The following is a 20,627-nucleotide window of genomic DNA, read 5'->3' as shown; positions in this document are numbered from 1 at the left end:
GCTAACAACTCCGGGAACTGCGAGGGTAGGGATGACTACCTCAGCCAGACGTGAAACGCGTCAACCCTAGCCCTAAATTGACCTCATCGTCGGGTAGCCATCAGGTCTCCGGGACCTGTTCTCAAGTCCAGGTACAGCCATACGGAGCGAACTACAAGACCCAGAAGGCAATGCGCGGCGATGATGGGGCGTGGGCTAGGAGACGCGGCCTCAGTTTACGCCTGCGCAACCGGGAGAGAGTTGGGCAAAGTAAGGAGACTACAAGTTCCAAGAAGCAATGCGGCAAGGCCCCAGTCGGGAATGTTTGCGCCTGCGTGTCGCGGGCGGGGCCTCTGGGGCGGAGCGGCCACCATCTTGAAACGGGAGGCGGAGCAGAGCTGACTGGGAGCGACCGAGCGGGCCACCGCCGCCGCCATGAACCCCGAATAGTGAGTGAGCCCCGCCCGCGCCGTCCGGCGCAGCCTCGATCCTGAGTACGGGGCTGTACGCTTACCGGGGTTGTCCGGCCTGGGTCAGGACTCAGCGGCGCCCCCACATCCGGGTCCCTCTTCCGCTGACCCCCCCCCCCTCACATCCGGGTCCTGCCCCTCCCCCTGGGGGCCCCAGGACCCCGGCTCGGTACCCCGAGTTCTTGCACCCGGGACCCAGACACTGCGACCCCAAGGGGCACTACTTGGAGCCCGAAGCACCGGTCCCTAACAGGCCTTATTGGTCAGGTGAACCCGCAGCCTCGGTCTCTCCAGGCCTCAGTTTCCCCACCTGCTGCTTGCACTGGCAGTCTGGGTGCTGACGACGGTCCCGGCGTTTTGGAGCCCGTCCAGCCTCGGGCCTTTTAGGTCTGACAGTAAATCTTTCTATTTTTCCCGTTCTCCTGGAATCCGGTTCCTGGGGCTGGTCGGACGCGGCAGGCCCCGAGGCGCCGCTCCGGGTCGCTCTCCCGTGGGTCCTCCTCTCCGGGGCTACAGCTTCACCCCTTGCCTCCGTCTAGCCGTCCTGCCGCTCCTGGAAACCAGTCCCTTCCCGCCCTCTCCTCACCTTTGCGCAGGCCCCCAGCGCCACCGTCACACCCCTTACCTTCGCCGTCACGCTGTTGATGAAGTTTAGATGAATATGGCATTTGTTTCTCCCATTCCAGTGGGATTCTCTGTACCTCAGACTCTCCTCACTTCTTGGTCACTCCCCCTGCGGATAGGTGGCCCATATCTCTGCCCCAGACTTCTCATTGACAGTTTTCCCCAAGTGTCAGTTGTCTTCTTCCTCTTCTATCACTTCCTTTTTCTCCTCCAGATCCAGGCCTCAGATTTCCTTAGGTAAGGGTAAAGCTCAGAGCTGGATTATAAGGGACACAGAAGGGAACTAACAGGCTGTCACAGAGACTTTGGGAGTCTGAACCTGGTTTCCAGTCTTAAAGTTAACAGCTGTGTAACTTAGAGCAAGTCACTTCCCTCTTCTGACCTCTGGTTTCCTCATTAGTTAGAAGGAACACCATCCATTTCATAGGGCTGATGTGAGGCATAAGTGAGATGATGCATTTGCAGTAGTTAGCACTGGACCAGGCACAGAGTAGGAACTCAGTACTTACTTTAACTGTCGTCATTGCTACTGGTTGACTACCTCTTCTTAGAGGCTTCATACCAGGCTCTTCACATAGATATTCACTTAACGAGTTCTAGGCTGGACCCTTACTACCCTCTACTGGCCCAGAGACCACGGAGCCTGTCAAGTGTCAGGGTAGGACATTCAGCTTTTTCTCCTAAGGATTGTGATCCTTGGCAAGTCGTATCCCTCTCTGCCTCAGCTTTCTTGTCTATAAAGTGGAAATTCAGACTCAGCCCTTTGGGCCAGCTGTAATATGGGGAGAGGTGTCAGCCTTCCCCTTCCCAGGACTTGTGAAAGGATCTTGTGAGTGCTTTAATACTCTAAATCAAGGCAAGTCTCACAGCATGAGAGAAGACCATAGTTGTAATGGCAGATGACATGGCTGGTGGGCTCCCTGCCTTCCTTCATATCTTCCCATCCTTTCTCTCTAGTGACTACCTGTTTAAGCTGCTTTTGATTGGTGATTCGGGCGTGGGCAAGTCATGCCTGCTTCTGCGGTTTGCTGTGAGTAAGGAGCCTCCCATACCATCCACCTGGGGTCCTGGCTGGTGGCAGGAGGGAGAGGGGGCAACACAGAGCACAGTAGGTCCAAGACCTCGGAACCAAGGATGAAGTTACAGAACCTCCCGTAGCATCTCTGAGCAAAGACACAGGGCTGACAGGTTGGGGTGCTGAGAATGAGGGCTTAGCAGTTACAAACTTGGCTGGGGCAGGGTCCTGGAGGGAGATTTTCCAAATGGGTTTTGGGCTTGTTCACCTAGGCCATTTCATTGCTCCCTGCTTTTCCAGGATGACACATACACAGAGAGCTACATCAGCACCATTGGGGTGGACTTCAAGATCCGAACCATTGAGCTGGATGGCAAAACCATCAAACTTCAGATCGTGAGTGTCGCTCTTCTCAGTCCCTGGTGCAGAGGTAGCCACCTTGGGAAGGGAAGGGCTCTGGGCAAGTAGCTCAGAGCTGACCTGCACTTCTTTCTTATTGTCTTATAGTGGGACACAGCTGGTCAGGAGCGGTTCCGGACCATCACTTCCAGCTACTACCGGGGGGCTCATGGCATCATTGTGGTGTATGATGTCACCGACCAGGTACTCCTGGGGTCACATCTCCAGCTTTGCCTTCTCAGCTTTGGGTCTTTGGTTCGTTTTTGTTTTGTTTTTTTTTTCCTTAGGATTTTATTTTTTTAAGTAATCTGCTTACCCAACATAGGGGTTGAACTCACAACCTGAGATCAAGAATCACATGCTCTACTGACTGAGCCAGCCAGGCACCCCAGGTCTCTGGTTCTTATTTCTTTTTACTCTTCCCATCCTGTCTTCTGGATGCTGCCTGGAAGGAAGACTGTAGTTGGACTCATTTCACGAGGGAAACAGCTACAGAAGTGCATCCTCCTGAGGCCCTGCTCCCAGCCATTGGCAGAAGCAGGCCTTACGCCTCCTGGCTAAACTTGCCACCTTATTCTAGACTTTATAGGCACCTACATTTTGTAAGGGTTTAGTCAGCTAATCGGTTGCTGTGCTGGGCTTATGGCTTCCTGGGTGAAGACACTATGGAGAAGCAATAGGAGGGCTTTAGACAAAAGAGGTGAGGCAGCTCTGCACTCTGGGTGCATTGCGAGCAGAGGTAGGAGCCCTGTGTTTGCTGTGGCAGCATTAGTCATGTGTCACTGGCAGCAGTGGAGGTATTAACAGGGTGAAATAGTCCCACTGTACCTTAAGGTTTATAGAACTTGTCATGGTCTTTTTTTTTTTTTTTTTTTTTTTTTTTTTTGGTCATGCATGGTCTCTTAACACTCTAAAGAAGTCTGCAGTAGCTTCCCATTTTACAGATGAAGAAATGGATCAGAGTGATAAGGAGACTTGCTTGGGGCAGTGCAGCTAGTTAAGTGGCAGAGACAGAAAATCTAAGTCTGCTGATTGTACCTGCTTTGTTCTTTCTACTAAACCTTGTGGCTTTGTGGGGGCCAGGCCCTGGGGACATGGAAGTGCTTACATCAGCCCTGGGCCTGGAGGAGTTCCTGCTCTGAGGGGCATCTGGGCTCTTGGGCTCACCAGGAACTTAGGGTGCCTTCTGGACAACAAGCTGTGGGTGGACCGTGCTCTACTCGGAGGTCACCAAGGACCTCTAGCTGCCAAGTTCTATGACCTCATTTCAGATCTTCCCCTGATTGACCTCTCATGACTTTTACCTCCATTCTCCTCCCTCTCCTTGGAAAATTTACTATATCCAGCTCTCCTACCTCTTGCTACATTAGCTTTTCTTTTCAGTGACTTTTTACTGGTTTGCTCTATACTACCACCATCTCACACACACACATACACACACACACACACATGCCCTGCCCTACCCCCATCTTGTGCTTCCTGACTCCCCCTGCATGGGTCTGGCCACTTTATGGTTTGGCTTCTGTCTTACATTCTGTGATTCCTGTTTAAACAGCTATCTCTGTGTTCTACCTTGCTGGCACTTTGGGAATTCTAACCTGCATGGTATCACCCAGTGAACTGTGCTGGGGTCCCTGTTTTCCAGATGAAATATGCTTAGGTAGGTGTTAGGTAACTTACCCTTCCCTGGCCCTTGCCAACCTCTCCTGAGCTTCAGATCATCATCAGAGCTCAGCATGTCCAGCCCTGGCCTCACCCACTTTCCCTAAACTGGCTTCTGCATCCCCATCTTTGTAACAGAGTTTCTGTTGGCCTAACCAGAAAACTCTTCCCTCCTCCATCCCTCTTCTCTGTTCTCCCCGCCCCATCTTCTCTCTCAGGTCCATTCCCTTGTAACAATAGCAGTGATGAGTATGACACCTCTCTTGCTAATTAAGCACCTGTTATAAGACAGGCCTGCGTTCATTATCTCATGTGAATAACAGCCCCCCTGGGAGCTACTGTTTTATCAAAATGAGGAAGCTAAAGCTCAGAGAAGTTAAGTGACAAATCTAGGGTCACACAGTACATGGCAGAGGTGGGGCTTACCCGGAATGCTTTGACTCTAAATCCTGTGCTCTTCCTTGCTTCACTCTCTGGCTTGGTGCACATCTCTTCCCTAGATTATTCCAGCCACCTCCCAGTTGGTCACCATTCTTGCCAGTCTGATCTGGCCTCTACATTCCTGTCCAAACTGTCTTCCCAGAACACAGGTGTGCTTATGCAGCTCCCTTGAGAAAGCTTCATCGGCTCCTGGTTGTCCAGATTAGCCAGGCTAGGACCTTCCATCATCTAGTGTGCCTCTTTTCCCCCTCCTCCTGCTCGGGGCCTGTGTCCTAGCAGCCTTAAGCTTCTCCCTGCTCCCCAGAGGCAGCACCATCCTGATCCTTGACCTGGTATATGTCATCTCTTTTTGTACATTTCTCATCCCTCCACTTCCACACAAGGCCAGTTTGTCCCTTTGACGTAGGTAAGCCATAGTCTCCCCAGACAGAGATGGTCTTGGAGCTCTGGCAACTCCTGACATCTACCCTTGCAGCACTCATCACCTTGTCTTGCCATGTATGTGTGTCCTGGTCTAGTCCTCCACTGTCCCCTGAGTGCCTCAAGGCAGGACCTAAGCATTTTTCCTTCTTTATGCACAGGGCCCAGCTTGGAGCATGGCGGGAGGTGTACATTTGAACCCAGTTGGATATCACTAACCTCTGACTCCTGAGATGGGAAAGTGTGGCTCTAGCTTAATCGTGTTCCTAAAAGTTCTGTTTTTATCTACGAGCCAAGGGTAGGGGTTAGGGAATGGCCAGCTTTTGGGAGAGCTGGTCTGAGCGAGCAGACTATTGGTGCCAGAAGCAGGACAAATGTCTCTTTCTGTTCCTAGGATACATGTCTCCCTCATAGGGCAGGGTCTTCTCTGTAAAGATCCTACACACTTACTATTGGGCTGCAAGACTTCAGACCTTACAGGGGTTTTAAGGCCACTGTGGGAGTGTTGTGATTCTTGCTAACCTGTTCCCCTCCATTTCTGTCTTCTCTCTGGCCTCTATCCTGTTGTCATTTGCTCCCCACGTGTTTTCAGCCTTTTCTGTGTCTCAGGGGGAGACTAGCTGCAGGAAGCAGAGTTGGCTGGCCCTTAGGCCTAGGCTGTTTAGCTGTTGGGGCTGTTGGCAGACAGCTGGTGCCATGCCAGGTTTGGCTTTGGGGGTCTCAGATGGAGTGGGCCAGAGAGGAGATCTAAGCCTGGAGGAGAGAGAGATCTTCCTCTGGGTCCCTGAGCTCAGGGCTCTTGTCTCTCTCGGGAGCCCAGGCAAACCCCCTTCAGAACCCCCTGTTCTCCTGGCCTTGAATAGGGGTGGGAGTTGGGAGCAAAATAACTTGTGATTCTGGCTTCTCTAGGAATCCTATGCCAACGTGAAGCAGTGGCTACAGGAGATTGACCGCTATGCCAGTGAGAACGTCAATAAACTCCTGGTAGGCAATAAGAGCGACCTTACCACCAAGAAGGTAGTGGACAACACCACAGCCAAGGTGAGTGGGGCCTGGGTCAGGCCCCCCAGGGCAGGCTGGGATCTGCTGCCCCTCACCCCTCCTTTCCCACATTTCCCTCTTTTCTCTTTTTCCCTCATCAGGAGTTCGCAGATTCTCTGGGCATCCCCTTCCTGGAGACAAGTGCCAAGAATGCTACCAATGTTGAGCAGGCATTCATGACCATGGCTGCTGAGATCAAGAAGCGGATGGGGCCTGGGGCAGCCTCAGGGGGTGAGCGGCCCAACCTCAAGATCGACAGCACCCCTGTGAAGCCGGCTGGTGGTGGCTGTTGCTAGGAGGGGCACCTGGGGTGGGACAGGAGGGGGCACCCTCTCCAGATGATGCTCCTGGAGGGGACAGGAGGTGCCTCCCTCTCCTGGGGCATTTGAGTCTGTGGCTTTGGGGTGTCCTGGGCTCCCCATCTCCCTCTGGCCCATCTGCCTGCTGCCCTGAGCCCTGGTTTTGTCAAGGTCCCCAAGGGAGGACACCCAGGACCTTTGGCTGGGGTGGGGAGGTGGGCTTGCTCTGCTGCTGCCTCTAGGTAACTTTAAAAGATACCCCACCACACACCTTTCTTTGGGATGAGGGCTCCTCTTTCCCTCCCTTGCCCCCCATGTATGCTGCAGTGGGTTTCTCTCATCCTTTTCCTTCTCCACCCCACCCCTTCCCCAAGAGCTGGGAGCCTCCCTGGCCTCTATAGTCCCTGGCTGCAGTCAGCATCGGGGGCCAGGAATGGGACCAGGGGATCCAGGACCCAGGATCCAGGGCCCTGGGCTGGACCTCAGGAAGGGCATGGGGGCCATAGGGGCCCAGCAGCCCACCCTTTCCTCTCCTCCCTGCCTCTCCTCCCTGCTCCTTCCATACTCACAGCTCCAGCCGTCCAGCTGCGGTGGGGTCTGAGCACATCTAGAGCAGGTGGGCGGGCAGCCATGCTGGGCCTGTGTCTTGAGCCCAGAGGGAGCCTGCTCCTGCCACCCCCTGCCCTGCCAGAGCCAGGCCCATGTGCTGCCTGCCCACCGTGCCCCTTTGTCCCCAAGGCAGGCAGAGGCGGAAGGCCCACTGTGCCAGAGGCCGGGCATCAGCCTTAACCCTCACTCTGCCAGCACCTCTTCCCTTTCCCTGAGTCAGCACATCTGGCTTATTCTCTTCCTTCTGTTTGGAGCCTATGAGGGCAGGTCCTCATGCCCTGTCACTACTTCTCTTCTGGGGAATGTGGGTGCAAATCCAGGGTTGGGGGCCTCTCCCCTCACCCCCTCCCACCCAGGATCCTAGCCCCATGCCCTCTGGCATAGCTTCTTCCTGCAGAAAAACAAACCTTTGGTCTCTACCTGAGAAGCCGTGTCCCTTGTGCTGTCTCTCGACTGTCCCACCTGTGCCCTGCCCTCCAGCTTGTATTTAAGTCCCTGGGGTGCCCCTCACTCCCAGGTTCCCCTCTGGTGTCATGTCAGGCATTTTGCAAGGAAAAGCCACTTGGGGAAAGACAAAGGACAAAAAATAAATTTCCACTGGCCCTCGGGTGAGCCGAGGGTTTTTGCAAGGAAGTTGTGGTGGTTGAGTGTGGTCTGTGGTGGGAGCTGCCTTGGGTTGGGGGAATGGAACTGGGGCCCTGGGATTGGTGGCTGTACAGGGGTCCTGGCTTGGACTGTGTGTCCTAGGGTTGCTGTTGAAAGTCCTTGACCCACTTCCTAAAGCCAAGAGTGCTGCCTTCTTTTGCTTCTGTGGTGTGTCCCCACGGGCCCAGCACGGTTTTGGCAGAAAGGGAGGCGGGTGGCCATCAGCTGCGGGTACCTGGTGAGGCTCTGTCAACACCCACACCGGCCCACATCTGTCCAGACTGTGGGCTTAGGCTGCAGACATGCACCATCAGACCAGGCCCTCATTCCCTTCAGCCCTCTCCCAGCTTTGCCCTGGGTTCAAGCCAAGTGTCTCTCTCTGCCCCCTTGGACAGTGCCAAGTTCCTCCCACTTAGGACCTCAGCCTGGCCTCCCAGGTCGGTGTGCACAATACAGTATGTTAGGGTAGGGGGGTGTGTGTGCTCTTTCGAGTGGACCGAACTCGTGTGACGCGGGGGGCGGGGGCGGGCACATGTTCAGGATGTAAGTCCATGCCTACGTGTCCCTGAGGTTGGGGCGGGGGTGGCGCTCGGGCCCGGCGGTGCCAGCGAAGGGGCGCACAGAAACCCAGCCCCGCCTGAGGCGGTTCGCACGGCGGCCCCGCCCCCGGCTCCGCCCCGCCGGCTTCGCGGGCTGGAGAGCGAGGGAGCCGCGGGCGAGGGATCGCAGGATGAGCAATCGCGGCCCGGGCAGCCGGCAGCGGACGCGCCCCCCGAGCCCACCGGCCCGCGCCCCGCGCGCCCCACGGCCCCGCGGCCCCGGTCCCGGCCGCGCCGCCCGCGTCCCCCGAGGCCTGCGGGCCATGCCCGGCCGGCCCTAAACGCGAACCGGGGGGCGTCCCCTTGCGCCCGGGCCACGCGCTGGCGCCCCCCGGGCCGCCGCCCGGCACGGGGGCCATGGCGTTCACCTTCGCCGCGTTCTGCTACATGCTCACCCTGGTGCTGTGCGCCTCCCTCATCTTCTTTGTCATCTGGCACGTAAGGCCGGGCTGGGGCTGGGGCTGGGGGCGGGGTGGGGGACCGCGGGCACACAGAGCGGGAGGGGGCCGGGCAGATGGGCTCAGGGCCTGGGGAAACTTGGAGCCTCCTCTCCGCAATCCCCCTTCGGTCAGCTTCTGCTCGCCCCCATGAACACCCTCTCCTGTCGTCGGCTTCCTTCCCGGGGCCCCTTTCCTCCGCCGCCCCCGCCTATCTGTGGATATGTCAGTTGGTCCCTGACCCCCTGCCCCTGCCCCATGCCGCCTTGGGGTGTGGGGCAGAATTCTGGGGCTCTTGCTGCTTTCTTTCCTCCTACCCACCCCCCAATCCAGTCGCCCCCGTTTGTCTGTCGGGCAGTTTGTCTGTCTGCTTGCCCCCCCTTTGTGGGTTTTTCCAGCCTGAGTGATGGAGCCAGTTGCCATGGCAACTGCATCTGTTTACAGGACCTACGGATCGCAGAGCCCATTAACCCTTTCCGTTTCGCTCACCTCCCTGACCCAGCAGCGAATGGCTCTAAGCACACCAGAGACCTAGTCCCCACCATCAGCTCACCTTGGGCTTCCCTACCCCCTCCTTCCTGGGCTTCCCACCATCAAGTTTCCTACCCACTTCCCATTCTTCCTCCTCTTCCTTCCTACTTTTTCCTTTGTCTTGTGTCCCCTTTGGTCTGTCTCTCACTCTGGCCTGGCTCCACACCTGGTCTTTCAGTGTCCATTTCCTATCCTTTATCCTAATCACCTCTCCTTAGAGAGAGTCCCTCTCATTTTCTCTGAGGTCTTCTCGGTGGCCCCCTCTGCCTGGTTCCCTTCCTCTCACCAAGAACTGTATCACTTAGCTGCCAGCTCATTGTTTGGCCCTTGACACCCACCCCACACTGCCCTCCCTCAGCCTCCTCCCCCTGAGGTTCTGGCCCCCACCCGGATCCCCTCTGTGAGGACTGCCCATCTCTGTTGGCCCTGGTCCATCCATTTCTGCATCCTCTACTTCTGCCTCCAGGACACACCTTCCTGATCTTCATCCCCTCTGGGTGGGGGGGGGGGGCAGAGGGGTGTTTCCTTACCCCTCTCCTGTCTCTCCCTGTAATCTGTACTTTCCTTCCTCTCGCTTCCTTCTCATTACCTCACCTGCTTATTTCCTGGTCTCCCCACTTCCTCTCTTCCTGGGACCCACTGTCTGCCCCATGATCCTCCTTGTCTTTTGACCAATCCCTCCCTTCACCATCCCCCTAGCCCCACTGCTGCCTATCTCCTTGACATCTGGGTTCCCTGGACTCTGACTGCACCCCTTCTGTGTGAGAGATGAGTCCCTACAGGCACCTTTCAGCACATTCCCCTCTCCCCATCTCCAGCCCTCTCCCTGGCTTTGCCCCCCTTCTGCCCCCATGGGTCTCTTAATTGATTTTCCTTTTCTCCTCCTTTATCTTTTTCTCTTTCTCTGCCCCCATATCTGGGGCCCTTATCCATCTTGATATCTGTGAGCCTCCTATCTCACTCCAGGGTAGTGGACAGTCCTGTGGGCTGGAGGCAGGAGAGCTGGGGTCCCGGAGATTGGAAGAAATTGAGGGTCACAGGCTGGGAACACTGAGCTAACCAGCTCCTGGGAGAAAGTTTCCTGGAATTCAAGAAGCCCCTTTCCAGGCCTCTCCCCATCCAGAGACCTTGCACAGTGCCTCTGGGGGTCCCTGTCCTTAGGAGCTACTCAGAGCTGTCCTCTAACACCGGTGTCGGTGCTTCCCAAGAACTGAGCTCTGGGCAGCTGTTGAAGAGTCAAGGATGAATAAGACTCAGGCTCTGCCCTTGTGGGGCTCCTAGGCAGGTGGGAAGGGCCCAACGAATATTTACTGAGCACCTATTATGTGTCAAGCATGGTGTTCACTCTTGTATTTAGTTGGGTGATCTTAGCAAGTCATTCATCTTGAGTATGTTTCCTTGTGGGTAAAGTGGGTTTGTTTTATATACATCAGAGTGCCCAGAGCACGGCCTCCTAAAGGGGAGTGGGGGTGGGCATAGGCATAGGACATGTGGTCCTCAATCCAAATTAGTAAGAACCAAATCTTCCAGGGTAGGACCTCAGTTCCCACCCCAGACCCTGAGCCCAGTCCCACTGGTCGCTAGGCAACCTAGTGGTGAGTGACGTCTGTCAGCTGTCATCGTGGGGGATTGTTTGTTCCAGGGGGCTGAGTCAGCGCCAGGCAGCCTGAGGGGTGGGAGGCACGACACCCGCTGCCTGCTAGTGGTGCCAGCTCTGGGGCAGACAGACGGCACCCTTCCGCTCCCTGCTGGACCCTGTTGCTGTGCCTGGCAGGCAGGTGGCTGCCCAAAGTCCATGGGGAGGGGGTGCTGCTCCAGATGGCCCTGGCTCCCTCAAGAAGCCCATGTTCTCTCCCTCTAAGCCGTCTGGGGTCTGGGAAGCTTGAAGGTGGGGGGCTCTGTGCCTTATCCTCATGTTAGTGCTGAAGAGAGGGGACCTCAGAAGGCTTTTCTTCCAGACCACCTTCCATGCCAGCTCCCACCAGCCCCCACCCAGATCTCTCTCATTATCTCTCAAACACCTGCTCCTCCCAAGAGTTCCCCATCCCAGTGAGGACACTGCTACCTATCAGATGCCCAACACACATAGGCAACTTGGGCCCCTCTGCCTCCACTCTATGGCCATTCAAGCCCATTGGAGTCTGGCTTCTAAATAGCTCTGGAATCCCTCCACACCTCTCCACTCTCACTGCCACTCTCCTCATGCAGATCACCATCAACATTGCCGCCCTCCGCCCAGTTTCCTCACTGGCCTGGCCTGCCCATGATCAAGAGGTTAAGATTTTTAACGCCAGAGTCTAAGGGGTTAGAATCCTGTCTTACCACTGACTAGCTGTGTGGCCTTGGACAAGTAACTTAGCTTGTCTTTCAGTTTCCTTATTGCAAAACGGATATGATAATACCAGTCCCTACGTCATCAGGTTATTGCAAGCATTAAATGAATTAGTAAACATAAAACCTGCTAGAATAGAATAAGCATCATGTATGCCTTGGCTGGGACTGTTACCTGATGTATACTTCCTGCTCCATCCATCATAAAACATTAGCCTGATCATCCCACTCTGCTGCCTTATAGCCCTCAGTGGCTCTGCATTACTTTTGGGTTAAAGTCCAAACATCTGGTCCAGGCTCACAGTATCTCCAGCCCATCTTTCACATTCCCTTCCCACTCACCTCACACTTTCACTCTGGCCTCATGGAACCTGCAGCTTCCTGAATATTCCTTGTTCCTTAAACCTTCTGCCTTTGTACCTGCTGCTTGGACTGCCCTTCCCCCATCTGTTCACCAAACACCCACTCAGAGTCCAGCCCGAACTCTACTCCCCATCACCTCGGATGCTGGATCAGGCCTCCCATAGCCCTGATCACCCTGGAATATAGTTCACAGTTCTCCCAAGCAAGGGAGCCCTCCTAAGCAAGGGCTGTATCCCAGGCCTCTGGGATCTCAGTGGTCAACACAGGGCAGAAAGACACCATCTCTTGGGATGTTTTGGATGGAGGCATTGTGAACATGCCTTGACTTGGGCATAAGCACACTAGGATTCCGTTGCAGACTGTTGTGTGACCTTGGGCTAGGCCCCGCACCTCCCTCAACCTCAGTTTCTCAACCTTTGCAGTAAGCTCCAACTGGTCCATTACCCCTGTAGGAATTCCTATCCCATAGAAGCTTGGGTGGGGGGCCGTAAGCTGCTGCCTCAACCTTGAAGCACACGCCCCTCCCCCAGATCATAGCCTTTGACGAGCTGCGGACCGACTTCAAGAACCCCATCGACCAGGGGAACCCAGCGCGGGCAGTAAGTGATACATGTGCTGTGCCGAGGTGTGTCCGTCCGTCTGTCTTTCCATCGGTCGCAGGCCAAGCGGAGTGGGGGACGGGGAGAAGTGGGGAATGTGGTGAGACCGGGCAGTGCCCCTTCCTGTCTGTCCCCGCCCCCAGCAAAACACCTGGCGCGGGCTCAGGGCTCGGGTTCCTCCTGGCGGGGCGGCCGTTGCCAGGCTCTGGGCCGTTGCCATGGAGACGCGGGTGAAGGTCCCTCCACGGTGACGGTTGCCATGGCGACGGCGCGGCTGCTTCCTTGCCGCAGAGACTGCTCTGGCGCCCCCTGGCGGCCACGCTCGGGTCGGCGGGGGACACAGGGAGGGCAGCGGGGCGCCTTCAATGCCCGCTCCACTGCTCCCCCATGGCGGCCTTTTCTTCCCTCTACAGCGCGAGCGTTTAAAAAACATCGAACGCATCTGCTGCCTCCTGAGGAAGGTCAGTGTCAGCGCTGGTAGCGGGAGGCTCGTGACCCAGCTCAGCCCTACTCGCTGTGACCCGGAGTAAAGCCAGTCAGCCACGGGGAGGGAGTGGGAGGCTAAAGATCCCTTGAGGGTCACGGGGAGCACCTCCCAAATCCCAGCTCCCCTCTGTACCCTTGCCACTGGGGTCTGTCCTAGCACCAGGCAGCTGACCTCTCACCCTCCCTCCCCAGCTGGTGGTCCCAGAATACTCCATCCACGGCCTCTTCTGTCTGATGTTTCTGTGTGCAGCAGAGTGGGTGACCCTGGGCCTCAACATCCCCCTCCTCTTCTACCACCTCTGGAGGTGAGAGACTCCACATCTCCCCTCTTCTACCACTTCTGGCAGCGGGGAGTGAGATGGAAGAGCAGGGGCAGGATGGGGGTGGAGCTCTGATGTGGGCACTCAAGCCCCTCCCTTCCTCCTCCCCCCACCCCACCAGGTACTTCCATCGCCCTGCGGATGGCTCTGAGGTCATGTATGATGCGGTCTCCATCATGAATGCTGACATCCTCAACTACTGCCAGAAGGAGTCCTGGTGCAAACTCGCCTTCTACCTGCTCTCCTTCTTCTATTACCTGTACAGGTGAGGCCCTGCCCGTGGCAGTCAGAAGTCAGGGAAGGGATGCTCTGGGTACCATGCCTCCAATCCCAGGAGTGGTTGGGTCCCAGGTTCTTGCCTTTTTCCCTTAAGGACTGAGGGCAACCCGGGGTATAACAGGGTGGGTGGCCGGTAGCTGGGCCTACTAAGGACTTGGCTCACTGCCTCATCTTCCCACAGTATGGTTTATACGTTGGTGAGTTTCTAAGGGGGAAGCCGGCCAGGGAGCAAGCCCAGAATGGACCGGACGCCTGTGCACCCCCAGCCCTGCCCCTCGGCCACAGAGGCCTCAGCCCTGGGGAGGGAGGGGGCACTGGTGCCCCCGGCCTCCTCTCCACCCCTCCAAACTGCTGCTGCGGGACCTCCCGCCTTCAGAGCCCCCTCCCCTTGGACTAGGGCTGGGCAGAGCTCTAAATAGGGGTAGGGGCTCCTCTGTCAGCCTGCAGGCATGGCAGTCAGTCTTGGAAGGGGCAGAACCTCCAGCCTTGTCCACTTTGGGTGGGGGGACAGACATGGACCCTGCCAAAGCGGCAGGGCTTGACCCTGGAAGTTCTGGGCCGCCCCCCCCCTGCACCCTCACCCTGAGGCACCCCCTGCAGGTGGGGGGGTACCCGCACCGGGAATGAGCAGGCTCAGCAGGGGGGGCAGCCCACCCCTAGTCTGCCCTCTCCCCTCCCCCAGGCTGTCTCTCTAGACCTCTCCCTTCCCCATCCCCACTTGCCCCACCCCAGCCTGTCCTGTCTCTTGGACCTATTTTCTATGTTGCCTGGAGAAGTCCGGCACCCCTTCCCCGGCCATTTGTGACAAAATATGAATAAACTACTGCAAACACGTGGGCCCCAGTTCTGCTCCTGAAAGGCTTGAAGAGCACATGGGGGCAGAGGGTCTCTATAGGGGCAGCCCTCACCTGAATCCCCAGTCCAGCTAGGCTCAAAACACTGGCCCAAGGAACCTTCTAGGGAACCCCTCAGATGGATCAAAGAGGCCTCTGAGGTCTCCTGGGCATGCTGCTCCCTTCTATCCTCACTCTCCCGGCCACGGCTAAACAGCTATTCCTGCTAAAACCCTTCCATCTGCCTTTCAAAGCAGTATCAAAGCCACACACTCCAGGAAGCCCTCGCCTGGGTCCCCTGAGCCTGGTAAACCCTGGGCAATGGAGAGCCCCCCCCGCCCCAGGCCCCAGGAACAAGGGTCAGATACAATCAAGGAAATCAAATCTTCAATGTATGGAAAAATCAGTGCCAGTGGGGGCCAGGGGTCACCGGACCAAGTGGAAGGTCAGCCAGTATATGATGAGGGGCTGGAAGGCTGCAGCTCCCAGAGTCAGATAGAGCTGGAGACGCTGCCGGGGAGCTGGGCCCCCATTGTTGTCAGGACCCAGGGCTGCTGTTCGCAAAGAGCGCACCTGGAAGAAAGGAGAGAGCTGAAGCTGGGCCAGGGAGGCTTGTCCCCAGCTCCAACCCCAGGGGGACAGGCAGGAGGCACAGTCCCAAACTCACAATGAAGTACATGAGTGAAGACGAAGTCCAGGCCAGTGCCACATAGTAGCCATCACTGCCAAACAGCAGCCCTGTGAGCACGCTGAGGATCATTCTGCAGGGGGTGGGGTGCAGGTGGGAGTAAGGGGAGAGGAGGAAGAGATGGCTGGAGATCTCCTAAGGAATCGGGGCCTGAGATTGGCCCTACCATCCAGCCTTAGATCTCACCCACCACCACTGAGCCCTTTATCTCCAATCTGTCCCCAGAGTCCTAGACTCAAAAATGAATCTGGAAGGCCTTGGACTTAGCCCTAGGACCTGGATCTAAGACACCCTCCACTACTCCAGCACAAGGCCCTTGTCTCCTGTGTTCCCAGGGTGACTCTCCAAACATTCCTGACCTGAACAACAGGACACGGCTCCTGAGGAGAATGCTAAAAACAGCTGGTTCCTCTATTAGAGAAAAGCTAGGGCCCAGAGAGGTGCCCAGGGTCATAATTTAAGGCTACAGCTACACCAGCTAGAAACTCAAGGCAGCAGGCCACTCTCCCAGGCCTGCCTCTGGCCTGACCCATAGCTACTCACCCTACATATTTGTAGCCGCTATAGGCTAGCAGGTGGAAAGTGCTCAGGTCACTGCGCACGGTGGCCAGATAGACACCCAGGAGCAGGGCTAGCACCTCCATCACGATCCATACCAGTGCTGTGCTTGCACACAGGCCCAGCACCTCTGGGGAGAACCTGTGGCCATGTGGGAGAAGGGGGGCAGTATTCAGAAACCAGCCATCCTGTGGTAGGTGTGAGACTGAGGACATGGGGTGAGCATGGGACCTGCCAAAGGTCCCCTAGAGAGGTGAGGGGAGCAGTCAGGATGGGGAGCTGGTAGGAATGGGTGAGGGCATTGGTACTGACCTTTTCTGAATCCCCAGTGCCATCCCTGCCAACAGCACATAGGTGATGAAGGCCATTGCTGCCAAGAGCCAGAAAAATACCATCAGCCTGGTTTCCTCAGAATCCCCTGGCTAGGTATTTGGGGCCATTTACACCTCTCCATACTTCCTCCCCTGCATATCCCCGCATGCGAACTTCCATAGTCAGCTCCTAATACCCTGCCTGGAATTCCTTTCTCTGCTCAGCCCTCTCTCCCGGCATAAATGCTACCTGACTCTTCTCTCCGCACCACCAAGCCACTTCTTTCCCTGTCTCTGTGCTAGGAAACTCACCAAACTTTCCTGCTCTGGCTCAAACTGTATCACGGGCCAAGGCTATTGCTAATCCTAGACCAAACAGCAGGGGCCAACCTCCCACAACACTATAGTACTAAAATACAGGCTTGAAGACAACCCAGGCTCTCCCCAAAATCTGGCCCATGGGGATGACTTCACCTCAGCCAGTCTGGCCACTGGTGCTGGCCTTAGCTCTGGCCCACCCACCAACACAGAGGGCGCAGGTTTACCTCTGCTGTTTACACAAAAGCTCAGAGCCTGTGGGATCTGGGCTTTCACAGCAAGTGTAGCTCCTCAGCCCTGTTCTCTGCCCCTCCTTGAAGAACCAAACTGATGTGCCCACCAGAGAGCACAGGGTCTGAAGTCAGGAAACTAGCTCTACCACCTATAAACTATATGGCTTCAAAGATACTCAAATCTCTCTGAGCCTTGGATTCAAATGGGGATAGCAATTCCTGCTTTATGAGGTGGCTCTGAGTGGAAATAGAGGAAGGAAGACAAGAAGAACCTGTGGCCCTCCCGGAGCAACTGGGCTGACTGGCTGCCCTGGCAAGCCCTCTGAGGGCTGGCAGAGCACACTTACCCCTCCTCCAGCATGTCCACCATGGGCTTCACCTCAGGACAAGCCCCAGGACAGAGGAATCAGATGCACAGTCTGCCAGCCACTGTCCAACATGGGCAGCCTGACCTCATGCCACTTAGGGGGGCAGTTATGGGAACCCAGAAGGGAGTGACCACTTCCTCAGAGAAGGGACTTGGGGGACAAGTAATAACTATGATAATGACTATTATTTACGGTGTGCTTCCTACTGAAAGCAGGTCACCTCACATCACCTCACTGAATTTTCACAACAATTCTTTGTGGTGGAGACTGTTGTTATTCCTGGTTTACTTAAGAGTAAAAGTAGCCAGCCTGAGGTCCCATTATCAGAAGTTGCAGGACCAGGTCTAAAGCCAGGGCTCCAGGTAAGAGGCAAGAAAATCTCAAAAGGGAATACCATGAGGGCACTGAGGGCACCCAGGAAGCTCCTTACTGGTCCCCTTGCTCTGTCAACCTGGTGTCTAGCAATGACCACACATGGAAAGCACCAAGAGCAGACGCTGAATAAATGCATGAGCCCCTCTCCTCTCATTGGTGCCTTAAGGCACAAGTCGCCCCACATCCCTCAGCCCAAGTTGAAGAAAGACTCACTGGGGATATAGAGGTCAGGGGCATTGAGATCTTGCCGCGGTGGCAGAGGCACATCACGACTGTACTGCACTTCCCAGTTCTGGTGGTGGCAGCAGCAGCAGCCAGGTCAGAAGAAGAAGATAAGAAAAGAAAGAAGGCAGTTGAGGTCTGGGGGCTAAACTCTGGGACAGGACAAGGAAAGCACAGGGCCCTGCCAGCTCACCTGGTGTGTGTAGGGAAAGACCAGGAGCCCCAGCTTCTTGGCCACATAGGCTGTGTCCACAGCAAAAAAATACTTGAGTTTGTTCACAGACACAAAACGGTGCAGCTGGGAGAGGAGAGAGGAGGCTGTGGGTAAGCTGTACCCCAAACCTCAGGGTGCTCCTCTGTATGCTCCTTCCCTGAGGGCTGCTGTTGAGAATTAGGTGGGATCCCACAATGCCCCATCCCTGGACAGAAATCTTGCCACCCTTGCCCTGGGGACAGGCCACACCTCCTTGTGCACCATATCCTTCCCATGGGATGCGATGGAGCTGCCATAGGCCATAGCCACATTGGCCATTGGGTCCCCAAGCAAGTGGTTGACATTGAAGGCCACGTCGGCTCCTGGGGCGGGGTATCCTCCTGGCTGGCTGGAGTAAGCACCGCTTGTGTCATCGAAGAGGGGAGGGGGATCTGGAGCTGCCCGGGCCCTGTGCTTGGAGCCTGTGGGTTTGTAGGTACTAGAGTAGGTGACAGGAATATCAAACATGAGCCCAAACCACCACCCCATTCCCCAGGTTGGGCCAGCCCTGTATGGGTCCTGGGGTCACCAAACAATCAGTTAGTGAAACCTGGCCTGGATGAGGGGTAGGTAACCCAGAAAGAATTTTGATGAAGGATCTTTTTCCAGAGGTGCCAAATGTAGGCAAAGAAAGAGCTGAAGCAGCGCCTGGAAGTGGTTGCCCACCTGGGGGTTTCTGGGGTCCTTCTCCAGGGAAGTGATCCCTTAACAGCCTTGGGAGAGTGAGTAGAAGTTTGCTAGGTGGAGAAGATAACTGGGAGGGCGTCCCGCATTAACAAGGGTGGAAAAGGCGACAGCCGAGTACCCAAAGGCCCTGGGCGGTGGTGAGGGCCCCTACCAGGGTCATGACAAGTTTAGAAAGTTCTGGAGGCAGACCCCGTTCGTGCCCGAGTATGGCATGGGAATCCCAGCTGTGCTGTCACCGCCTGATCTCAGGATTGGGCCGAGAGGGCGAAGTCCGGGACGCGTTGCGGACTCGCGCAGGGCGGAAACCCGAAAGACACCCGCCGCCCTGGGGAACGGTCACGGCTGCCCCTCTCCCTCAGGGTGAGCGGGCCGCGCCGCCGACCCTCCTCCGGCCGATCCGGCCGCGTCCCGCCCGCCCCGCTCCCCACGCACCGTGGGCTCCATAGCCCGAGTGATAAGCCATGGCCGCGATGCTGGCGCTCCCAAAGGGCCCGCTGCGCCGCCTCGTGGGTACGAATACTAATAGGGCAGCTGCTCCGCTTCCTGGGCACCGAACGGGGTTACGGAGCAGCCCGACACGTCCGCCAGCTCTTCGACCGCAGCCGCCATATCCTCAGCGTTATCCTCCGTCGCCTACCATTGGCTCCCCGGCGGCGCTAGGTCGCCTCTCCCCTCTCTCAATTGGCTGTTGGCGCGGCCTCGCGGAATTGGATTCGGCAGTAGTCAACTTCCGGAGGGGCATAGGCGGAGCATCCCTAGGCGCTCTCGGATTGGATGGTGTGTATGCTAATTAGTGGCCAGAGCAGCCAATACCCAATAAGCCAATGGATTAAGGTGGGGGGTGGGGTTGAGAATTATTTCCGCGCCTGCGCAGAGGGGCACTTGACGCTCGCCCTGCCACGACTACATCAGGTGGAGACCTGGCAGAGGCGGGAGTCTGGGAAAGAAGTTTAGCTCGGGGGACGTAACCCAGGAGGGAATGGGTCCGTGGTGCTCTGCCAAGTCCCGCCCGTCTCCTGCCCCACCCTCTCAATGCTAGCTTTCTTCTCCCATCATCCATCCTCCCCTCGCCCCTCCTCTAGTGGCACGGAGCCCGGTCAGCCAGTGAGGTGTTAGCAGGAGGCCCGCTAGGGGCAGTGACGGCGCGGCCCAGCGAGCCCCGGAAGCTGACTCCTCCTCCCCGCCTCCCGTCCCTCCTTCCCGCGCGGGTGCTGTCCGTTGTCTGGTGCTGAAATGCCCTACAGCCACTGCCGCTATCCTGCAGATCCTGGCTCCCAGCTGCTGGGAGGGTCTGGGCTCTTGAGACAGAAAGACAGACAGAGAGACACACACACACAGTACACACAAATACATTACACATATCGAAAACTCCAGAAGATCTGAAATCCCAGAGACTGGGTAGTATAGGATCCTGCACCATGCCTGACCCATCATCTCTCCCGTGGTCCAGCTGATGTGAGGGTGGAGGTATGCTGATCCACCTCCTGAAGGTGCATTTGAAACTCCTGAGTCATTGCTGGCCCTACGGTCATCTTAAAGTGAGACACCATCAGCCCCCAGGCCTCACTCCTGAGGTCGAGGGTTCCTTTCTCTCCACCTAGTTTGTGACCACTCTCACCCTCCTCAGAGATAGTCTTCAGGGGCTTCCCTTCTCACACAACTTCAGCCACCACTTTCTGGAGAGCAAAATCGGGTCCTCTGCAACCTGCCTCTAGCTACCCAGTGTCCAGTTACGCTAGGTGACTTTCCTACTTTCTGAACACAGCCCACATGGTCTGATCGTAGTGCCTTTGCTCAGAAGTCCCCTCCACCCAGGATGCCCTTCCCCCTCATATCCATTTGTCCAAAGCCTAGTTATTCTTTAAGCAGTTTAGCTTGTGCTTCTCAGAGAGACAAAGGGAATAGAGGACTGACATGGCTGGGGGTTGAGGCCAGATGCTGGGTTCCAGAATCCCTCTGCATACACCAGTTTGCCCTGGATATAAATTCCATTAGGACAAGGCCTGTATCATTCTCCACTCCTACCCGTGTCTTCACAGTGCCAAATACAATATTTGGGTATAGAAGATACCCAATAAAAATCTGTGTCCAATAAATAAATAATAAATAAATAGATGAAGCCTTGGTTCACTCCTTTACTCCTTCTACCATTTCAATCACCTCAGCTTTAAATGGGTATGGTTATTGAACTGAATGAATGGTCTTTGAGTTGCCCTTTGGGAGGAAAAAATA

General features: G+C 56.2%; 3 protein-coding genes across 4 annotated transcripts; 2 read left to right on the top strand and 1 right to left on the bottom strand.

Moving 5' to 3' along the window:
* The first annotated feature begins 282 nt into the window (after positions 1-282).
* RAB1B (RAB1B, member RAS oncogene family) lies at positions 283-7,592 on the top strand. Its single transcript, XM_041723623.1, has 6 exons — positions 283-428; positions 2,031-2,103; positions 2,389-2,484; positions 2,596-2,691; positions 5,920-6,051; positions 6,153-7,592. Exons 1-6 carry the CDS (start codon positions 415-417, stop codon positions 6,345-6,347), a joined length of 606 nt encoding a protein of 201 aa, XP_041579557.1. The 5' UTR covers positions 283-414; the 3' UTR covers positions 6,348-7,592.
* A 745-nt stretch (positions 7,593-8,337) lies between these two features.
* CNIH2 (cornichon family AMPA receptor auxiliary protein 2) lies at positions 8,338-14,381 on the top strand. Its single transcript, XM_041773246.1, has 6 exons — positions 8,338-8,641; positions 12,396-12,464; positions 12,878-12,925; positions 13,143-13,255; positions 13,392-13,535; positions 13,731-14,381. Exons 1-6 carry the CDS (start codon positions 8,561-8,563, stop codon positions 13,756-13,758), a joined length of 483 nt encoding a protein of 160 aa, XP_041629180.1. The 5' UTR covers positions 8,338-8,560; the 3' UTR covers positions 13,759-14,381.
* A 371-nt stretch (positions 14,382-14,752) lies between these two features.
* Positions 14,753-19,061, bottom strand: YIF1A (Yip1 interacting factor homolog A, membrane trafficking protein). Of its 2 annotated transcripts, none has more exons than XM_041773244.1 (8): positions 18,828-19,061; positions 17,919-18,130; positions 17,649-17,753; positions 17,447-17,525; positions 15,941-15,998; positions 15,614-15,769; positions 15,050-15,143; positions 14,753-14,979 (listed from the first exon to the last, which is right to left on the bottom strand). In XM_041773244.1, exons 1-8 carry the CDS (start codon positions 18,856-18,858, stop codon positions 14,809-14,811), a joined length of 906 nt encoding a protein of 301 aa, XP_041629178.1. In that variant the 5' UTR covers positions 18,859-19,061; the 3' UTR covers positions 14,753-14,808. The 2 variants fall into 2 exon arrangements, with proteins under 2 accessions (XP_041629178.1, XP_041629179.1); XM_041773245.1 differs by having other exon boundaries at positions 14,753-14,955; positions 18,828-19,058.
* Positions 19,062-20,627: the final 1,566 nt, after the last annotated feature.

Source organism: Vulpes lagopus, chromosome 11, assembly GCF_018345385.1.
Source record: "Vulpes lagopus strain Blue_001 chromosome 11, ASM1834538v1, whole genome shotgun sequence".
NCBI classification, from domain to species: domain Eukaryota; kingdom Metazoa; phylum Chordata; class Mammalia; order Carnivora; family Canidae; genus Vulpes; species Vulpes lagopus.
The sequence above is the reverse complement of the archived record's forward strand: the minus strand, read 5'-3'. Positions and strand labels throughout refer to the sequence as shown.

Coding starts and splice junctions, on each gene's coding strand:
- RAB1B (XM_041723623.1), top strand. Junction 2,104..2,388: donor GCCTGCTTCTGCGGTTTGCT/GTGAGTAAGGAG, acceptor CTGCTTTTCCAG/GATGACACATACACAGAGAG. Junction 2,692..5,919: donor TGTATGATGTCACCGACCAG/GTACTCCTGGGG, acceptor TGGCTTCTCTAG/GAATCCTATGCCAACGTGAA.
- CNIH2 (XM_041773246.1), top strand. CDS start 8,561: ATGGCGTTCACCTTCGCCGCGTTCTGCTACATGCTCACCCTGGTGCTG. Junction 8,642..12,395: donor TCTTCTTTGTCATCTGGCAC/GTAAGGCCGGGC, acceptor CCCCTCCCCCAG/ATCATAGCCTTTGACGAGCT. Junction 12,926..13,142: donor TCTGCTGCCTCCTGAGGAAG/GTCAGTGTCAGC, acceptor CTCCCTCCCCAG/CTGGTGGTCCCAGAATACTC.
- YIF1A (XM_041773244.1), bottom strand. CDS start 18,858: ATGGCTTATCACTCGGGCTATGGAGCCCACG. Junction 18,131..18,827: donor CTCGGGCTATGGAGCCCACG/GTGCGTGGGGAG, acceptor ACAAACCCACAG/GCTCCAAGCACAGGGCCCGG. Junction 17,526..17,648: donor TCTTTCCCTACACACACCAG/GTGAGCTGGCAG, acceptor TGCCACCACCAG/AACTGGGAAGTGCAGTACAG.